The following is a 17,848-nucleotide window of genomic DNA, read 5'->3' as shown; positions in this document are numbered from 1 at the left end:
AGCCCTCTGAGGGAAGAAACACAAATAGAGGGCACCTTGACACCTTACCAAAATCTTGCCCTGTGCCACTGGACATTTTTCAGGAAAATATATTTTTATTTATGTGTTTAATAGCCATAATTGTAAATGTAGCCCTTAATGCTTCTGAAATAATGTGTCGGAAAGGTGGCCATAACTGGCTTATACTGTCGTCACTCTGGAAAATAATGCACCCTTATTGAACCCTCTTTCTTTTCTCTTTTAGAATATTTAACCAACACTTTACCATGTTGGACTAAGAGATGTAGCCAAAGAAGCAACTTTTGGAGCATTTGGACTTGTATGTTGTACTCCTTGTTTGGGAAATGGACTGATGTGAATTTACTTTACAGGATGGTTGTTTATGGGCATGTCTATTCAGCATGGTGTATTCAGAGATATTTTATTGTGCATATCATCCAGTTACTTGTAAGTTATATTGATATTTTACTGGAACAACATATGTTAGACTCAAACACCCCAAAACATCTTCACTTTCTTACAAGGACTGAAATATTATCTTAAATAGAGATTGGATCAAAACTGAAGGATTAACAAAACATCATTATACATCTCTACAGAGAGTCTTAGGGCCTGCTGATCTAAAGCTCTCTGCTCTGGTGAGATTAGCTAAGGAGTCACTGATGGAATGACCCTCAAATCATTTTATAAAGGTAAACATTTGTATCTAGCTATACAGGGGTCTGGATGTGAAGTAAAGAAACCTACATTGCAATATAACACTGGTGAATTTCTTATCAGGCCCTAAATCAGAGATCAAATCTTGACAAAGTAAAAGATTTAAAATGTCAGTTACAATGTGCAGTTTTTTTAAAGTTAAAAATAATCAAGACATTCTAATGTGCCACATTTACATATACTACAGTGACAGCTGCTTTTTGGGGAAATCTCCCCCCCCTATTATTTGGATACTGGCTGTCTACTAACATATAAAAAAGTAATTTATAAAGAAACAATAAAGCTAGATGCGTTTCTGCCGCTGAAAATAAACATCTTTAGTGAGTAGTGAGTATAAAAAGTGTCATACAAGTTAATTTAAGGGTCATTAAATTGACTTAATTATGTTTAGAAACATATGACAATGAAATATTGCATTTCCAAGATAGATTTTTAGATGCTTTGGGGGCCCCATCATAACAGTCTGGGGATCTCATATACCCAAAGCCAGATAGCCACAAATGATACTAATGTGACCATTTCCATCACAAGGTTAACTCATGACGGACATCCTTGTTACACATCTAGTCTAATTTAATAGACAGATTCATTTGGCAAACTCTCACTTTGGTATTTATAACTCCCCTATAATCCATTCAAATGCCTTGGTCCCTTTTGCCTCAATTACTCCCCTCTGTCTGCAATTTACATGTTTCTATTATATTCCCTCTACTTTACCCATCATACACTATGTTTCATTCATCTCCATGTAGTCTTCTCTCTTTCTCTCCCTATTCAGTCATTTTCTCTCTTTTTAACTTTCTGTTCTGTTTCTTATTAGCAAAACACCAGCTGTTATGTTCTTTGTGATCAGAGAACTCAGAGTCATAATTTCATATGACACTTATGCCTGACTTGTACATTGTGCCTGACCCGAGACTCAAACATAAAGCAGTGCATGCTCAAGTCATAAATACATAGATCATATTGGCACAAGCTCATCACTGCTCTACTGACCAGATTCTCATCCTCCTTCCTGGGGCTACAGAGTAACTTCATGTGGCACAGTCTGTTACAGGCCGACACCATGTTAAATGAAAGCTGAAAAACAGGAGCAAAATAATACAAATGAATATGCATAGAGTATCAATAATGTATGAGGTAAAGAGACCTTAAAGGGACCCTTAACACCTGACTTCTAATAATCCCAAAAACCTACTTTTCTTATTAAACAAAATAAAGTAATCACTGCTGCCTATTTTATTTGTTCCTCTTAGCCCAAACTTTTGAAGAAGATTGTTTTAAAATACAGTCTTGAGGCAGTGCTTGATTTCCTATGTAAGCTGCCACATTGTAGGGTGCGTTACAGGGCTCAGTAGTCACATGATACACACACCATATTATCTATGCATACACAGTACTCAGAGGAAGGAATCACATCTCTCTCTCCCTGCAGCGTGTGAGCTGCAGTGTCTGAAAAGTTATTTCTCAGAGAGGGTATAAATATATTTCATTTCCCTGTTAATGTATATAAAACATGTTATGCAGAAATTTAAATAAAATACTTATAACTACTGTGTTTATGTTTTTAACTCCCCCCCCCCACACACAGGTTTTTTCTCTCCTCAAACTCTGTCCGTAAAGTTTTATGCTCAGTAAGCACTTACCAGAGTCGGTTCCTGTGTTATTATTGTAAAACTACTGACTGCTCTGGAGGAGGGGGATAGGGAGGAGGAAGCTCCCACGGACTGCATGCTGCATATCATTAGTTCAAAAGACTTCTTCTTTTCATGACCTCTCCTCCTGAATGTAAATCACTAAGGACTGACACCCAGCATAAGACGTTTAGCAAGGATCGTATGCATTATCTAGCAGTGTGACCACTAGATAGATAATGCATACGATCCTTGCTAAACGTCTTATGCTGGGTGTCAGTCCTTAGTGATTTACATTCAGGAGGAGAGGTCATGAAAAGAAGAAGTCTTTTGAACTAATGATATGCAGCATGCAGTCCGTGGGAGCTTCCTACTCCCTATCCCCCTCCCTCCCAGAGCAGTCAAAAAAGTTTTACAATAATAACACAGGAACCGGCTCTGGTAAGTGCTTACTGAGCATAAAACTTTACGGACAGAGTTTGAGGAGAGAAAAAAACCTGTGTGTGTGGGGGGAGTTAAAAACATAAACACAGTAGTTATAAGTATTTTATTTAAATTTCTGCATAACATGTTTTATATACATTAACAGGGAAATGAAATATATTTATACCCTCACTGAGAAATAACTTTTCAGACACTGCAGCTCACACGCTGCAGGGAGAGAGAGATGTGATTCCTTCCTCTGAGTACTGTGTATGCATAGATAATATGGTGTGGTGACTACTGAGCCCTGTAACGCACGCTACAATATGGCAGCTTACATAGGAAATCAAGCACTGCCTCAACACTGTATTTTAAAACAATCTCCTTCAAAAGTTTGGGCTAAGAGGAACAGATAAAATAGGCAGCAGTGATTACTTTATTTTGTTTAATAAGAAAAAGTAGGTTTCAGCAATTTTTATCAGGTGTTTAATGTCCCTTTAATCACTTCTTGCTTTCGTATAAAAACATTGCTTTACTCCCAGCTCCCTAGCGAGGCCAGAAAGCAAAATCTGTAATCTAGTTTTTCTAAAAGCTGCACGGTAACAGAATTTGTAATTACGCCTCATTAGGAACACAAAGGCGTTGTTTAAATAAAGACACAGCATGCAGTTTTAAGAGACTTTCCAATTTACTTCTATGATCAAATTTACTTGTTCTATTAGTATCCTTTGAAAAGCATACTTGGGTAGGCTCAGGAGCAGCAGTGCACTACTGGTAGCTCGCTGGTGATTGGTGGCTATACACATATGCCTCACCAGATGTGTTCCTTTAGCTAGATCCCAGAAGTGCACTTCTGCTCCAGAGCAGACTTTACAGGGATTAAACACATAGTTATAGACATACAATAGTGCAATAATAAAGTACTCAACACAGTAGAGTATTTTCTTTTTGCACTTTTATAGACCTTTATGTAAAATATTTGGTGGAGAAATGATTCTTCCCATATAATTGGGAACCCAGTTTAACCTACAATCTTTATGACTCACCTTCCATTTCCTTCTGGCATTAAATTTCTTGAAGTTTTTGATATTAATAGAAGAACGGCTCCTGTTTGCAGCCTGCTTTCTGTTTAGGGGCTGCAAAAAAAAAAAAAAAAAAAAAAAAAAAAGATCAAAAAGGGATAATGTTTTTAGAGTCTTTTAATGCAGAAACGTAGACTAAAGATACACGAAATTGCCAGAGATGCTCAGCTGAAAACAAGAGGTATTTAGAAACTTGTTCTGCAGAACTTCATCCATTCATGGCAACAGGTGTGCTCTTTGGGCACTATGAGAGGGGTATGCACCAAGGGCCTTGTGGTTTTGGAGCCCCACAATGTCAGGGGTAAGGATATGAGATGGTGCAATGTACATCCTGTATTTAGCTTATGAAGAAGTGTTTATGGTATCAGGAGGTGCACTATATAGGGGCATATTTAACAATGTGCAAGCGGACATGATACAAAGTAGCGTATCATGTCCGCTGCACATCAATAAATGCTGACAGCATTTATTATTGCATCAGCAGTTCTTGTAAACTGCTAGTGCAATGCCGCCTCCTGCAGATTTGCGGCCAATTGGCCGCTAGCAGGGGGTCCCAATCAACCCGATCATATTCGATCAGGTTGATTTCTGTCTGTCGCCTCAGAGCAGGCAGACGAGTTACGGAGCAACGGTCTTACGGCTTGATAAATATGCCCCATAGTGTTATTCTTTATATGGGATGCACTGAATGTTGAGACAGGCGGTGGGCAAGGCATACAGGGGTAGGGGAATAGGGGATTGGGCTGGAGGGCCCCGCAATTTGTAATGCCTATGCCCTTGCAAATCCTAAGTATGGCCCTGCATGGCAGTGTTTATTTTAGCTCATGTGAGCCATATACAAAGGACTCTAGGTATTCCATTGACCAAGAATAATTCAGAACAGAAATGTCGGGCACAGCCAATGACAGACCTACAATTCTGCATGTTGCATCTCACAATAAGCTGCCAGGGTCCAAAACTTTTTTTCTTTTAGCTTTAGGGCACAATTCACGCACTTTTTTCATTTGTGTGACACACCAAAAGGGCCCTAACAATTTAACTATATGATATAGAATGAAAACAAACTGAACAGAGAAGTATAAATAAATGTGTCACTAACAATCTTTCAACTGTGATAAATTCTGCACTATGAGTAATCTGGAATATGTTAACACACAGCTTTTAACTCTGAAAAATGTTACTGGTGGCTAACAGATTCATTATTTAAGTGTACTGTCTATGTTTTTCAATTAACTAATATTACCAATTTATGATGTGCAGTTTACAATTTAATACCATGTTGCATAATTTTAACATTTTTATTATTTTTTAAGTATCCAAACCTTTAATTGTAGTTATAAACATTCAGATGATTATGCTTAAAGGGATACTAAACCCATTTTTTGTCTTTAATGATTCAGATAGAGCATGACATTTTAATCAACTTTCTAATTTACTCCTATTAACCAATAAGCAAGCATAACCCAGGTTCTCAACCAAAAATGGGCTGGCTCCTAAGCTTTAAACTCCTGTTTTTTTTAAATAAAGATAGCAAGAGAATGAAGAAAAATGGCTAGTTGGAGTAAATTAGAAAGTTGCTTAAAATTGCATGTTCTATCTGAATCATGAAAGAAAAAAATGCGGGTTTAGTATCCCTTTAAAAGGGACATGATAACCAAATGTTGAATTACTTGAAAGTGATGCATCATAACTGTAAAAAGCTGACTAAGAAATATCACTCCAACATCTCTCTATGTAAAAAAGGAAGATATTTTACCTCAAATTTCCTCAGTAGCCACATTCCATTGTAAAAGTATTTTAAGCATCCAATCAGAATGCTTGTCCTGGGTTTTGCAAGGGAGCGTGCATGTTAAGGCACAGTCACTTTATTTATCTCCTTAGCTTAAGCAAGTTTACTATAAAATCTCACAAGATTTCTGTGAAATCCTATGGGATCACAGTAAAACAACGTGTGAACTTAGCACTGATGAAGCTGATTGGCTGTTGTTTTTTTTCATGCAGATGACAGTAAAAAAAGAGTAGCTCTGGATTGCAGAGATCTCAATTTTGAGGTAAAGTACATTCCCTTTTTACATAGAGATGTTCATGTGATATGTTTTTTACAGTTATGCTGCATCGCTTTCATATAATTTAGCATATGAGTACAATGTCCCTTTAAGTTTACAAATTTTAAAGTTAAATGTATGATATGAGAAATATTTTTAACTTATTAAACCAAGAAAAAAATGTTTTATTGTAATACAAACTGAGCATGTATGAAAACAATTTATTTACTTAAAGGGACACTGTACCCAAAAATTTTCTTTCGTGATTCAGATTGAGCATGAAATTTTAAGCAACTTTCTAATTTACTCCTATTATCAAATTTTCTTCATTCTCTTGGTATCTTTATTTGAAATGTAAGCTTAGATGCCGGCCCATTTTTGGTGAACAACCTGGGTTGTCCTTGCTGATTGGTGGATAAATTCATCCACCAATAAAAAAGTGCTGTCCAGAGTACTGAAACCAAAAAAAAGCTTAGATGCCTTCTTTTTCAAATAATGATAGCAAGAGAACGAAGAAAAATTGATAATAGGAGTAAATTAGAAAGTTGCTTAAAATTGCATGCTCTTTCTGAATTACAAAAGAAAAAATTTGGTTTCAGTGTCCCTTTAAGGAAACCGTAAAATGTGCCGCGCAAAAAACAGGCTTTTAAGTGGTAAATGCTTTTTAATTAGATCAATTTAAAAATCACACTAAATACTTCTGCTTAAGGGCCTCAGTGCAAAGTTAGATCCACAAACAAATCCAGAAAAGCATTAGTGTTTATTAACAAATTCTTTTTTTTAAAGAAAAAGTAAAAACTCTTTTGTAAGATAATAACAAAAGTGATATACAGGAGATAACCCTTTAATAGCTAATAGTGGATACACTCACAAGCTTTCAAGACACTGAGATCCCTTCATCAGCATATTTACAAAATGTAAAATTATAAATTTACTTTTGTCATTGAAAAAAGGCATAAAAGTAAAATGCATACAGTATGATGTGAGGTGTGCTGATATGATTTTACATTTTGAGACTCTAAGAATTTGTTAAGTATTGAAGATAAAGTACATGGATTCATTAGTGGATGGTCTCCTAGGTTCACTTGTGGTTGAGCCCCAGAAAAGACATTAATTATCCTTATTATAACTATACCTTTAAAAAAAAATGGTGATGGGGCGAAACGCGTGTAGACAGCACCTTTGCATAAAAGATCACTAATGTGCTTGTAAGAAGCAACTGTTCCATACAGAATAAGTACTAAACGTCTGACATTACCTGCTTTGTTGCCACTAAGGACTGTTGACGCTTGAGAAATACAACACAATATCTCTTATGTGGAAAAATGTGTGTAACACTGGCTGTGTAAGACTGTGACCTGAACGGGAGATTATTCTATGGTTGTTAGCTCACTGCTCACAGACGATGATAATCCACAGAGAGCATTTTGTTTGATATGTGGTTGCTAGCTCATTGCGTTATAACATTCCCTGAAGCTGTAAGATATTGAGAATTGGGCAGTTTGGAAAGAAGCCATGTTATATGTGGCAGCATTTTGGAAGCAAATGAGAAATGACTACCCTATATAGATCTTATATAGATTAGGGATAGAGCGATATTTTTTTTTAAGGCCGATACCGATTATTGGCCGACCTTTCTTTTGATTTGCTCCATATCAGTAAGTTTCTGGCCAATACCGATTATTTCAGAAATTCCAAATATCGGCCCTAATAATCGGCTGCTCCAATAATCGGTCTATTCCTAATATAGATCGCTGGGCTTAAATGTTAATGGGACATTTGAAATATGGACTTTTTATGTCTTTAATATGAACCAAATAACACAAAGATTTAGCTATTGGGATAATACAAACCTTGATCCACGGATGAATGAGGCACTCTATAGCTGTCATTCTATCTCTAGAGAAGTGAAGGGATATGAAAAATATCAGTAAAAAACTAACGACTCTATTCCATCTGAAAAGTCAACCAATACAATGACTCATCAATTCATTTATCTAAAAGAGACTTTTAATAAGTTTTGGAATTAGATTTTTTGGGCTATAGATTACAAAGATTACCAGCTGTTAAAGGGACAGTAAATTCCTTGTACGACATTTCTGTTGTTTTGCTCTAGAATAACATATCAGCCAAGTATAAATGTTTTGTGTTTTTTTTTAACTTACTGCAATTTTTTTTAAACAACTAAACTCCACCCACAATGTTCCTTATTTGGAGGAGCCAATATGTCTGTAGTCTGTAGACAACAAAAATAGCCACGGCTATAATGTTAGTATAAAGCACATTGTTTTGTAGTTGTTACCAGCTAAAGCCAATTAGGGAAAGATATGTAGCAGTGTTAGCCTTGAGAAGTCAGCAGGGTCACATTTTTATAGCTACATGAAAAGGGGGCTAAATAAATAAAGTATATTGCAAAGTTGTTTCATTATGCAAAACTAAACATTTTATATATAAATCTCAAGATGTTTACTGGTCCTTTAATCAATTTTCTAATAAAACAAAACTCAACATTGAAAAGTAAATGCATAAAAATAGCAAATAATATATAACATTATTTCTAGCCTATTAAATGCTTGTATTTCATTGTGGCTTTTCCAAACTCTGAAACATCACACTATTAAAGGGACATTAAACACAAATGTACTTCCATATCTGAGAATGAATAATGCAACTTTATTTTCCACAAATGAGCATATTGTTCTATATGTTTTTCTTTTAACTGATTTCCCTGTACCCCAGAATAAAAGGGCCCTTGCTAACCAATCACAAACTAATACACATATATAGGATTTGAGCATGAACTCTTGATTGCACATGTGCAGTAAAAAAAGAAATTGTGGAAGCCCTGCCCTCTAGTTAAAATTAAATGTTCATGATTCAGAAAGAGCATGTCATTTAAAACATATTTCCAATTTACTTCTATTATAAAATGAGCTTTGTGCTCTTGGTATCCTTTGTTGAAGAGTAGGTCTGGAGCAGCAATACACTATTGGGAGCTAGTTGAAGACATCTGGTGAACCAATGACAAGATCCATATAGGCAGCCACCAATCACCAGCTAGCTCCCAGCAAAGTATTGCTGTAACTGAGCCTATCTCAGTTTGCCCTTTAACAAAAGGATACCATGAGAATAAAGTAAATTTGATAATAGAAATAAACTGGAAAGTTATTTAAATTGCATGTTCTGTCTGAATTATTAAAGTTTAATTTGGACATTAATGACCTAAACTTTAAAGGGACAGTAAACTCAAAATTAAATGAGATTTGATTTCCATGCAAGCTTTACCCATTTCAATGGGTTGTAGTTCCAAAGAACAAATCCAACTATTTAATAGACAAAAATAAACATAAAGAACAATGTATTATACATACCTTATACTTTGCAGGGGCTATACTAAGTCATTGGAAACACATTAAGGGAAAACAATTTTACAATACACTGTCCCTTTAAGGTTGATTATCAGTTTTGCATCAGCAATCATGACATGAAAAGCATACTAGGGTTGTTTAGGTGTGAATATTACATTATTATATCTTTTTTCTCTTTCTTGTGGAACACCTTAAACCTACAGACTTTTTTCCCTTTAAAACACATTCTGTAGACTAACCAATAATATCTTGCAAAAATAGAATTCAATTTAAAAAAAAATTAGTTATCTAATTGTAGAATTGATTTCTCTATCTTGTATATACGTTGATGATTTATTACAACCAAAGGAAGTAAACTATATTTTTTGTCTAAATTAATAAATGTAGATAACGATCTCATGTAAAAAAGTAGTGTGTTCATAAACACTATAGATCACATTTAGAAATTATACGATTCTTCTACATTGTTCAGAATTAATAAAGCAATAAAGTCTCCTTGTCTATTGGAGACAAAAGTGTTCAAGTAGCCCCCAATAATGGTGTTTGAGGTTTACCTTGTGTCCTGTGGGCTCTAGTGTTCTAAATTTCCCTTGTCATGTAGGTTGTAATGTTCTAGGTTTCCCTGAGTTCCTGGCAATTCAAGAACTCTATGCAACCCTAGACCTAGATTTGGAGTTTGGCGTTAGCCGTGAAAACCAGCGTTAGAGGCTCCTAACGCTGGTTTTAGGCTACCGCCGGTATTTCGAGTCACTCAAAATAGGGTCTCACTTTTCAGCCGCGACTTTTCCATACCGCAGATCCCCTTACGTCAATTGCGTATCCTATCTTTTCAATGGGATTTTTCTAACTCCGGTATTTAGAGTCGTTTCTGAAGTGAGCGTTAGACATCTAACGACAAAACTCCAGCCGCAGGAAAAAAGTCAGTAGTTAAGAGCTTTCTGGGCTAACGCCGGTTTATAAAGCTCTTAACTACTGTGCTCTAAAGTACACTAACACCCATAAACTACCTATGTACCCCTAAACCGAGGTCCCCCCACATCGCCAACACTCGAATAATTTTTTTTAACCCCTAATCTGCCGACCGCCACCTACGTTATCCTTGTGTACCCCTAATCTGCTCCCCCTAACACCGCCGACCCCTGTATTATATTTATTAACCCCTAATCTGTCCCCCTCAACGTCGCCTCCATCTGCCTACACTTATTAACCCCTAATCTGCCGACCGCAAAGCGCCGCCACCTACGTTATCCTTATGTACCCCTAATCTGCTGCCCCTAACACCGCCGACCCCTGTATTATATTTATTAACCCCTAATCTGCCCCCCTCAACGTCGCCTCCACCTGCCTACACTTATTAACCCCTAATCTGCCGAGCTGACTTGAGCGCTACTATAATAAAGCTATTAACCCCTAATCCGCATCACTAACCCTATAATAAATAGTATTAACCCCTAATCTGCCCTCCCTAACATCGCCGACACCTAACTTCAATTATTAACCCCTAATCTGCCGACTGGAGCTCACCGCTACTCTAATAAATGTATTAACCCCTAAAGCTAAGTCTAACCCTAACACTAACACCCCCCTAAATTAAATATAATTTACATCTAACGAAATTAATTAACTCTTATTAAATAAATTATTCCTATTTAAAGATAAATACTTAGCTGTAAAATAAATCCTAATATAGCTACAATATAAATTATAATTATATTATAGCTATTTTAGGATTTATATTTATTTTACAGGTAACTTTGTATTTATTTTAACCAGGTACAATAGCTATTAAATAGTTAAGAACTATTTAATAGCTAAAATAGTTAAAATAATTACAAAATTACCTGTAAAATAAATACTAACCTAAGTTACAATTAAAACTAACACTACACTATCAATAAATTAATTAAATAAACTACCTACAATTACCTACAATTAACCTAACACTACACTATCAATAAATTAATTAAATACAATTCCTACAAATAAATACAATGAAATAAACTAACTAAAGTACAAAAAATAAAAAAGAACTAAGTTACAAAAAATAAAAAAATATTTACAAACATAAGAAAAATATTACAACAATTTTAAACTAATTACACCTACTCTAAGCCCCCTAATAAAACAACAAAGCCCCCCAAAATAAAAAATGCCCTACCCTATTCTAAATTACTAAAGTTAAAAGCTCTTTTACCTTACCAGCCCTGAACAGGGCCCTTTGCGGGGCATGCCCCAAGAAGTTCAGCTCTTTTGCCTGTAAAAAAAAAACATACAATACCCCCCCCCCAACATTACAACCCACCACCCACATACCCCTAATCTAACCCAAACCCCCCTTAAATAAACCTAACACTAAGCCCCTGAAGATCATCCTACCTTGTCTTCACCTCACCAGGTATCACCGATCCGTCCTGGCTCCAAAATCTTCATCCAACCCAAGCAGGGGTTGGCGATCCATCATCCGGTGGCTGAAGAGGTCCAGAAGAGGCTCCAAAGTCTTCATCCTATCCGGGAAGAAGAGGCGATCCGGACCGGCAACCATCTTGATCCAAGCGGCATCTTCTATCTTCATCCGATGACGACCGGCTCCATCCTGAAGACCTCCACCGCGGACCCATCTTCTTCTGGCGACGTCCAACTGAAGAATGACGGTTCCTTTAAGGGACGTCATCCAAGATGGCGTCCCTCGAATTCCGATTGGCTGATAGGATTCTATCAGCCAATTGGAATTAAGGTAGGAATATTCTGATTGGCTGATGGAATCAGCCAATCAGAATCAAGTTCAATCCGATTGGCTGATCCAATCAGATTGAGCTCGCATTCTATTGGCTGTCTTAATTCCGATTGGCTGATAGAATCCTATCAGCCAATCGGAAATCAGAATTTTTTATTTTGGGGGGCTTTGTTGTTTTATTAGGGGGCTTAGAGTAGGTGTAATTAGTTTAAAATTGTTGTAATATTTTTCTTATGTTTGTAAATATTTTTTTATTTTTTGTAACTTAGTTCTTTTTTATTTTTTGTACTTTAGCTAGTTTATTTAATTGTATTTATTTGTAGGAATTGTATTTAATTAATTTATTGATAGTGTAGTGTTAGGTTAATTGTAGGTAATTGTAGGTAGTTTATTTAATTAATTTATTGATAGTGTAGTGTTAGTTTTAATTGTAACTTAGGTTAGTATTTATTTTACAGGTAATTTTGTAATTATTTTAACTATTTTAGCTATTAAATAGTTCTTAACTATTTAATAGCTATTGTACCTGGTTAAAATAAATACAAAGTTACCTGTAAAATAAATATAAATCCTAAAATAGCTATAATATAATTATAATTTATATTGTAGCTATATTAGGATTTATTTTACAGGTAAGTATTTATCTTTAAATAGGAATAATTTATTTAATAAGAGTTAATTAATTTCGTTAGATGTAAATTATATTTAACTTAGGGGGGTGTTAGTGTTAGGGTTAGACTTAGCTTTAGGGGTTAATACGTTTATTAGAGTAGCGGTGAGCTCCAGTCGGCAGATTAGGGGTTAATAATTGAAGTTAGGTGTCGGCGATGTTAGGGAGGGCAGATTAGGGGTTAATACTATTTATTATAGGGTTAGTGATGCGGATTAGGGGTTAATAACTTTATTATAGTAGCGCTCAGGTCCGCTCGGCAGATTAGGGGTTAATAAGTGTAGGCAGGTGGAGGCGACATTGAGGGGGGCAGATTAGGGGTTAATAAATATAATATAGGGGTCGGCGGTGTTAGGGGCAGCAGATTAGGGGTACATAGGGATAATGTAAGTAGCGGCGGTTTACGGAGCGGCAGATTAGGGGTTAAAAATAAAATGCAGGGGTCATCGATAGCGGGGGCGGCAGATTAGGGGTTAATAAGTGTAAGGTTAGGGGTGTTTAGACTCGGGGTACAAGTTAGAGTGTTAGGTGCAGACGTAGGAAGGGTTACCGCATAGCAAACAATGGGGCAGCGTTAGGAGCTGAACGCGGCTTTTTTGCAGGTGTTAGTTTTTTTTTCAGCTCAAACAGCCCCATTGTTTCCTATGGGGGAATCGTGCATGAGCACGTTTTTGAGGCTGGCCGCTTGCGTAAGCAACTCTGGTATTGAGAGTTGAAGCTGCGTTAAAAATGCTCTACGCTCTTTTTTTGGAGCCTAACGCAGCCTTTATGTGGACTCTCAATACCAGAGTTATTTTTATGGTGCGGCCAGAAAAAAGCCGGCGTTAGTTTTTCGGGTCGTTACCGACAAAACTCCAAATCTAGCCGCTAGTTTTTAATTTCTTTGTGTGTGCCTTAAATGTTGCATAGCCTGGTAATACTCTGTTTCATACCTTGGTTCTTTAACCAACAGCTGCTTTATAAAATCTTTGGCCATCTCTGTGGTTTCCTTGAAGTAACGGTCATCAAATTCGTAATTTCCCGACACCACATTTGTTAAGGTCTCTGCATCTGTTTCACCTTGGAAGGGGGACATGCCGCTGAGTCTGCAGAAACAGGATTTATAATAAATATAGTGATGTAGGTACATAGTGTTTACTATAAAGATATAACTGCAATGGTAACATACAAGTTTCTTTATTGATGGTTTTATGTTTTTAGCTCAGTGCGTATTGTGTCTAACCAGAAGGGCCAGCTATAAGATGATGACAGTGATCTGTCCTAGGATGCAACCCTTAGATTCAGAAGCTCATAGGAATGCATCTTCTAAAAGCTCCAAGCTAAAGTTGAGTGGAAATAGCTATATAACAAATTTTGCACCCAGTAGGCACATTTTTCATGAAACCAGTTATCTTATATTTTAATCTAATTAACATGGCCAATGTATTAGCTGATAATAAAAATGCACACTTAAATATAATCTTAGTAATTAATAGGGCACACTTTCGATTAACTCCTTTTATAAGGTGTGTGACCAAGGAGGGCACAGTTTCAAGAATGTAATGTTTTGAGCACAGTAAGAGTTAAATACACTCTACCGTCTAACCTTAAAGATTTCATACAAAGAAGACTACAAATACAAGATGTTTGAAAAACATATAGGGATGTGACAAATGAAACCATAATGGTTTAATGAAACGTCACATTATATGTATGAAAACCTGATTATCCAAGATTTTAAAAAGATATAAAAATAAAAGCTGTTACTCACAAGATGTAAGTGATGACACCGATACTCCTAGAAAAAATAATAATACACAGTAAATTAAAGGGACAATCAACACCAGAATTTTTGTTGTTTAAAAAGATAGATAATCCCTTTATTACCCATTCCCCAGTTTTGCATAACAACACAGTTATAATAATACATGTTTTACCTCTGTGATTACCTTGTATCTAAGCCTCTGCAAACTCCCCCCTTATTTCAGTTCTTTTGACAGACTTGCATTTTATCCAATCAGTGCTGACTCCTAGGTAACTTCACGTGTGTGAGCTCAATGTTATCTATATGAAACACATGAACTTATGCCCTCTAGTGGTATATGACTGTCAAAATGCATTCATATTAGAGGCGGCCTACAAGGTCTAAGAAATTAGCATATGAGCCTCCTAGGTTTAGCTTTCAATTAAGAATACCAAGAGAACAAAGCAAAATTGGAGATAAAAGTAAATTGGAAAGTTGTTTAAAATTACATGCCCTATTGGAATCAAGAAAGTTTATTTTGGACTTGACTGTCCCTTTAAGAGAAAAAAGCTGTGGACTGACAGTTAAACTCAGGAATTGTTCTAGTTTAAAGGGACATAAAACAGGTTGAGATCTGTGCATATCCTAAAAGGGCTAATTAATTAAAAATAGTTTGCATAAAAAAAAATATTTAAAAATTGCTGGCAAGTATTATAAAATAATTTTTAAAAATAAGCTAAATGAATTACAAAGCTAAGCTGTCTGGGGCAGCCAACACCACCCCTCTTATCAGTGTTTAGACACAGGCATTATATTTCAACTGAGTCCACAGCTTCTAGGCATGCTCCAGCAGATAATCCCTATTCACTTTTGTATTCTACCAAAAGCAACCATAGATACAACCATAGAAGAAAATGTGTGGGGGGAGTTAGAGCTTTACAATTAAAAAACTAAAAAGAAAGGGTTAATGGCGAGGCACTCCAGTATAAATTTGCAGGTAAAGTAATTAAAGTACATATTATATTTTGTCTCTATCCCAACTTGATTTATGTCCCTTTAAACTAATGTGTAATGTAAAAACTGGAGAGTGCACTGGTAATCTGTGAAAATCATAAACAGCATAAATTCTTTTTAATGTTCACCGGGGCTAAAACTGGATTGTTTACTCCTGATAAATCCCTGAAGAATCTACATACACGAAATTCCACATAGAATACTTATTTAGCATTTATGGAAAGTCTTTTAAATAAACAAATTTACCCGTTAATTGTTACTATATATTATATATATATATATATATATATATATATACTGTATATATATGTGTGTGTGTGTGTGTATGTGTATATATATATATATATATATATATATATATATATATATATATATATACACATACACACACACACACAATATCATGCAGATCAAAATAACCTCTATTCAGCAGTAGATTAACTTCTTTACTGGCTTACAAGGGGGTAATATCCCTTTGAAGAAAGTTAAAGGACTACATTGTCAAAAAAAAAATCACATGCTCTAAATCTTAAGAGCATGTAATTTTACAACTATTGACCCTACTCTACAATTTAACCTCTTTTCATGGGTAAATCACACAGTAGAAGCTTGGGACCCGCAGAGTACTGGAGGTCCCGAGCGGAACCCGCCATGGATCCAATCAGCAGCGCTAATTGCACAATTCTAACGTACAACTAGCACTGCTGATTGGATCAGCGACAGTTTCTGCTCCTGGAACCGAAGGGTTGATAGTTGTAAAATTGCATGCTGTAAAGAATTATAGCATGTAATTTTTCATCAAGGATGGCCCTTTAAATATATTTTCTTCGTGTGCTGGCACAATTAATGTGGTTAAATAACATTTCTGTATTTAACAGCACAAAGGGGGCAAACCCAACTGATTTATGTATTACTGACAAAAAGAGAAGAAAAACACTTATTTATGCATTACTGGCAGCCAAGGGGGATACATGACTTTGCTGTGTGTTACTAGCAGTCAGTGGGGAGATCACATTTCGCAGCTAAGGGGGTGGGAAGTCACTGGATTTTATGTTACTAGGAGCTGGCGGGTAAATTCACTGCTTTGTGTGTGTTACTGGCAACCAAGAGTAAAATTACTGTTCCATGCAAGAAAAAAAGTAAAGAAAGAGCACAGTAATTAACAGTCTGTGTTTAAATTAACTTTATTATGAAAATAAGTAAAGGTCTGTATTATATTGTGAAAAACAATTTAGGTAACAGTTCAAGTAGAACAATAAACGTGTTAAAGGGATATTAAACCCATTTCTTTTCTTTTATGATTCAGATAGAGCATGCAATTTTAAGCAATGTAGCCACCAATCAGCAAGCACTACCCAGGGTGCTGAACCAAAAAAGGGCCAGCTACTAAGCTTATAATCCTGCTTTTTCAAATAAAAATAGCAAGAGAAAATAGAAAAAATGATAATAGGAGTAAATTAGAAAGTTGCTTAAAATGACATGCTCTATCCGATTCATAAAAAAAAAAAAGCAGGATTCTAAGCTTAGTAGCCGGATCATTTTTGGTTCAGCACCCTGGGTAGTGCTTGCTGATTGGTGCCCTGAGACAGTTGGTCCTGAGAAAGCCACCACGGCAGAGAGTCTCTTGTCGACTGGTCTAGATCTATCCTCTGAGACAGATCTGAATGGTCTCCGTTCCATTGACTGAGCATGCATAATTGCAGAGCTCTCAAATGGAATCGAGCAAAGGGAATGATGTCCATGGAAGCGACTATCAGACCAATTACCTCCATATATTGAGCCATTGATGGCCGAACAGTAGACTGAAGAGAGAATTTTGGATTTTCTGACCTCCGTCAGAAAAATTTTCATAGATAGGGAATCTATAATGGTCCCTAAGAAAACCAAAAATGAAAAAGAAAAGAAAGAGGCAGCGCTAAAAAGCACGTAAAAAAATAATATATATATATATATCACTTAATCAATGTAAAAAATGGGTATGAAGAAATAAAAATAAATCCAAGGCTGAAGAAATCGTTAGTTGGTTAAACGGATACAATTTAATATCTACACATAAGACACAAAGTATTATAAATGTTGCGGGACGTCTCCCTAAGTGAATAAAAACAATGAAAATGACAATATCTATTCAAACCCAATTAATTAGAAAAAACTGTGCAAATATATCTGTATAATGACCCATTTAAAAGACGTGATCCATGATAAAAAAAAGCCAAAGTCTTTCCGAAAAGGAGGCGTTTTTATCTTCATATTTTAATGAAGTATTGTTCACTGATAATAATCTATATCTTAGCGGCTTGAGCCGCTAATAAAACAGTACCTTAACTTCAGATGGTAATGCAGTTAGTAGTTCAAATCCTCTCTGAGGCTCTATCCGCGTCCAGGAGGATTGTTAGCTTGCAACCGCTATGTAGACAATCCTGTGAAGTCATGTAAGG

The 17,848-nt window shown here is 35.9% G+C and overlaps 1 protein-coding gene across 3 annotated transcripts in view; it reads right to left on the bottom strand.

The window, feature by feature from the left end:
• The window catches only part of LOC128652381 (death-associated protein kinase 2), a 310,674-nt gene that overhangs the window by 14,499 nt on the left and 278,327 nt on the right, over positions 1-17,848 (bottom strand). For all 3 annotated transcript variants that reach the window (XM_053705320.1, XM_053705323.1, XM_053705326.1), the window contains 5 exons: positions 14,424-14,450; positions 13,606-13,758; positions 7,755-7,800; positions 3,821-3,910; positions 1,714-1,797 (listed from right to left, as the gene is read on the bottom strand). In XM_053705320.1, coding sequence (XP_053561295.1) covers positions 1,714-1,797; positions 3,821-3,910; positions 7,755-7,800; positions 13,606-13,758; positions 14,424-14,450 — 400 coding nt within the window. The remainder of the gene's footprint in view (positions 1-1,713; positions 1,798-3,820; positions 3,911-7,754; positions 7,801-13,605; positions 13,759-14,423; positions 14,451-17,848) is intronic.

The sequence above is a fragment of the Bombina bombina genome, chromosome 1, assembly GCF_027579735.1.
Source record: "Bombina bombina isolate aBomBom1 chromosome 1, aBomBom1.pri, whole genome shotgun sequence".
Taxonomy (NCBI): Eukaryota; Metazoa; Chordata; class Amphibia; order Anura; family Bombinatoridae; genus Bombina; species Bombina bombina.
This window is presented reverse-complemented; position numbering and strand designations above follow the sequence as displayed.